This window comes from Galeopterus variegatus, unplaced genomic scaffold (genome assembly GCF_000696425.1).
Source record: "Galeopterus variegatus unplaced genomic scaffold, G_variegatus-3.0.2 Scaffold3611, whole genome shotgun sequence".
Lineage (NCBI taxonomy): Eukaryota > Metazoa > Chordata > Mammalia > Dermoptera > Cynocephalidae > Galeopterus > Galeopterus variegatus.
The window spans coordinates 336,350-340,322 of record NW_007729722.1 but is presented as its reverse complement, the minus strand read 5'-3'; the positions used below and the strand labels follow the sequence as shown (position 1 = coordinate 340,322).

Genomic DNA, 3,973 nt, shown 5'->3' with positions numbered 1-3,973 from the left:
CATGCGCTAAAACTCAGTTGTCTTTGCTCAGATTCCAGTGTTCTATGAGCAAATCATTCTGAATGTCTTTATGATGGCCACTGAGCTCTTTTGTTAAAAGGCCAACAACAGAAGAGGCAGGTTGCCACAAATAGCTAGGCTCTTGCTGTCTCCAAAGAGTACTTTATATTTGTTCTTGCTATTGTTTGGAATCTGAAAAGATTTTATTGGAAAAATTTGTCTTGAGATTGTACAGACACACACACACACACACACACACACACACACACACATACACATACACACATACTACATGTTCATCGTATTCAGTTTTTTGTCATATATATAATACCTATGATGTACATAAATGTTTTTAATAAAACACATGTACAATCTTTCTTTCGATGTGGTCCCTTACATAGGCAAGTAGAAACTACCCACACCATTTTGAGGTTGAAAGTATTTTTAATGGCATTTTGCAGAAAAAAAAATTGAAAATGTTGTTTCTTTTCCTGTAGAGCCATATAAGTGAAAATCGTGACGAAATTGAAGCTGTGAAAAAGTTATACCCCAGTTATAAAAACTACACAGATGTATATGATAAGAACAATCTTCTGACAAATAAGGTAAGTTGTATATCGTGATATAATCTTTGTACAGTAGGGCATATTTATCTAAATTTTAAAATTTCAGTAGTAATCTTCAGACTTCTGTGCCATGTGCATTTCCCTAACTAGAATAAAGCCCAGTGTGTGTGTGTGTGTGTGTGTGTGTGTGTGTATGTAATTAAAAATGCACCTGCGGTTTCATCTGAGTCAATAAATCTGAAGGCATCATTGATGGTGGGAATGTCATTTGGCCCAAGGACATTTTGAAAATATCTATTAGAATGTAAATGTGCATTCCTTTGAGTCAAGCAGATGTATTTCTAAGGATCTATTCTCTAAGTAATATGAATAGGGATGCTAATTACATATGAAACTTAAAGATGTCTATCAGTGGGGGATTTGTTAAATTATAGAACATACATAATTAGAGTCTAATCCAGCATTCACAAAGAATGAGATATACAGGCTTACAAGGAAGAATGTTTGTTCTATATTGTTTAATGTAGATGTATTTGTAGGTGCATGATCACTTAGAAAAATCAGTCTGGAAGATGTACACTGAATGTTAAAAATGATCCCGAGGAAGAAAGCTTTCTACTTTTAATTTTTAAACACTCTGAGATTGCTTTTTTAAAAAAATGAGTATGTATTACTTTTATAATTAATTAAAATTACTATGAGTGAAGAGAGACCTTACTACAACAATGCGCCCCTTGGCTTTGGCCTTCAATGAAATGTACAAAATGCATGGAGAGTTGACTGCAGAAATTATTTCTTACTATGTGAATGGAGATATAATGAATATGAGTGATTTGAAAGGTTAATACTCTGCATAAATCACATAAATGCTACATTATAATTTTTATCCTTCTTTATGTATTTTCCATGTTATTAATAAATTAACCTTCAATTTGCATGTGAATTTTATTTGCACAGAGATTGGGAAAGTTTTATTTTAATAATTATTCTGTGGTCGCTGAACTATGCCTCTCAAAAGAAAAAGCTATTTAGATACAGGTTTTGTACTAAGGGAAGAAGAATTTTGAAAGAGTTAAGTCTTATTCAAGATGGCTGGCCAGTTAGCTCAGTTGGTTAGAGCACAGCCTTGTAACACAAAGGTTCGGATCCCTGTGTGATCAGCTGTCAAAAAAGAAAAGAAAAGAAAACCCACAAGACTAAAAATTTAGATGTCTCATATATGTCTAGCACCTGCTTTCTCAGATCAAGTTTACCTTCTGAATTAATGCTTATAAGATGGTACATCTTCTAATTTTTATGAAAATGAAAACATGGGTGAATTAAAGTTAATTTGGTTGTATGTGTCAAGACCATTGGTGCTTGTATTAAAATTAGGAGCAGAAATAAAGAACAACTCTGCAAAATCATTCTCACAGCTTCCACATACTGAGGAGAGAAGACTTACTTCTAGAACATTCCAGCTAACACAGGAACAAGCACAGCCCTAACAGTAGCTCACCATGTAGACTTAGAAAAGAATAACCTGACAATTTTCTAACGTAGAGATGATAGAATCATGATATCTTCAAACTGAACGGATATCCTATACTATGGATCACCTGGACCACCCCTCATTATTTTATAGATCAACAAAAAGAAAAAAAGTAAGATCCACAAATTTGCTGAGACCTCTGTAAAACAATGTTTTTATAACCTATACTATGGATCACCTGGACCACCCCTCATTATTTTATAGATCAACAAAAAGAAAAAAAAGTAAGATCCACAAATTTGCTGAGACCTCTGTAATACAATGATTTTATAGGCCTTTTCTGAGGTGTCACTTGTACCCAGTGATTTTGTACATGCAGATGATCATAAATGTTCTTGTAAAGATGGGAACAGCTGAGTCACCGCTTCTCCCTCTGTCTAATGTCTTGTGAGTACTGACGCAAGCATTTTTAAGCAGTAAAGCCCATGTGGGACACTCTTCTCTCCAGACAGTGATGGCGCATGGCTGCTACCTTTCTGCAGAAGAACTTCACGTGTTCAATAAACGAGGAGCATCAATCTCGCATTGCCCCAATTCTAATTTGTCGTAAGTAGCCAATAATTGTTTAGCAGATTATGAATGTTTGGGTTGAGGATTAGCAATCAAATACCTTGGCTTTCTCCAGGATCTCTCTTCTAGAGTTATGTTTGTTGGGGATCAGAACTAACTAGACATTTATCTGTTCTGTGGTGGAGAAAAAGATAGCACTTGAGAGGATATTTTTTGTAGAGTATGCATATAAAGAGCAACACATCTAAAATCTCTGAGTTTGCACAAAAAAGGACAATAGGAAATATGACAGAAAGCATCTAAAATCGATAGCATTAAGAATTCACAGCTAAAGACTGGAAGAACGCATACAGTTTTCCAGGGAAGGGGTTCTGACTTTGTTACTCTGTGTTCTGGTGTTAGAAGGAGGGCAGGGCTGCTAGAAGCCAACGCCCTACAGCATGTGTCATGCTGCTGGATCTGATGGGATGCCAGCTTACATAGAGGAGCCAGAAGGGACCTTGTCCTATCATAACTCCCCAGGATAAAAAGCTTTATTTATAACTGGTTCTTAATCTTTATGGAAGGTTGTGGATCCATACTGAATCAGATGAAGGTTACGGCCTGTCTCTTCAGGAAAAAGCCCATAGTTATACAAATGTTGCATCTAATTTCAGGGAATGCATAGATTCCTGGTGCTGGTCCATGGATGCTAGGTTAAAAACCCATGTTGTACAAGTAGTTTATTTGGGAGGTGATCTCAGAAAACACCCTAAAGGGAAGTAAGACAGAAAAGGGAAGCAAATCAGTAAAGAGTATATCATAAGCAAATTACCACTGTGGGCTCTTGGAGTTTAATCCTTCTAGAAAACCCAGGCAGCCAGCGTATGAAACAGACCCCAAAGGGAGTTTAATCCTTCTAGAAAACCCAGGCAGCCAGCGTATGAAACAGACCCCAAAATTATCCTGCCCAAGGAGTGAGGGAGCTAAATAGTTACACCTAAATTCTCATTTTGGTTATCGGTTGAGGGCGTAAATTCTCATTTTGGTTATCAGTTGAGGGCATCTGGGTTGGGGTGGGGGAGCATTAATTCCTTGAAACTTCTGAATTTCCCCAAACAAGGACAGAGAAGGGTCTAGCAGTGACAGAGAGCCCTAGGCCAAGAGTGGGAGGTGTTAGCAATTGGAACTGTAGGGACTTTGGGAATGACAAAGGTATATGTCAGTGGCAATATGGGAAAGTCACCAAGAGCCACAGCAACATATTGCTGGAGTGGTTTGAGACTCTCCAGAGGCTCTGAGTTTTCAGCTGTAAAGTAGTCACACGACAGGGAATCTTGCCTATGGACAGCTTAGTGACCAAATAGGGGAAGAATTTAACATCCCT

At 37.2% G+C, this 3,973-nt stretch overlaps 1 protein-coding gene across 1 annotated transcript in view; it reads left to right on the top strand.

The window, feature by feature from the left end:
• GDA (guanine deaminase) overlaps positions 1-3,973 on the top strand; it is a 41,428-nt gene that overhangs the window by 13,884 nt on the left and 23,571 nt on the right. Inside the window, 2 exon segments of the mRNA XM_008585534.1 lie at positions 498-605; positions 2,546-2,647. Coding sequence (XP_008583756.1) covers positions 498-605; positions 2,546-2,647 — 210 coding nt within the window.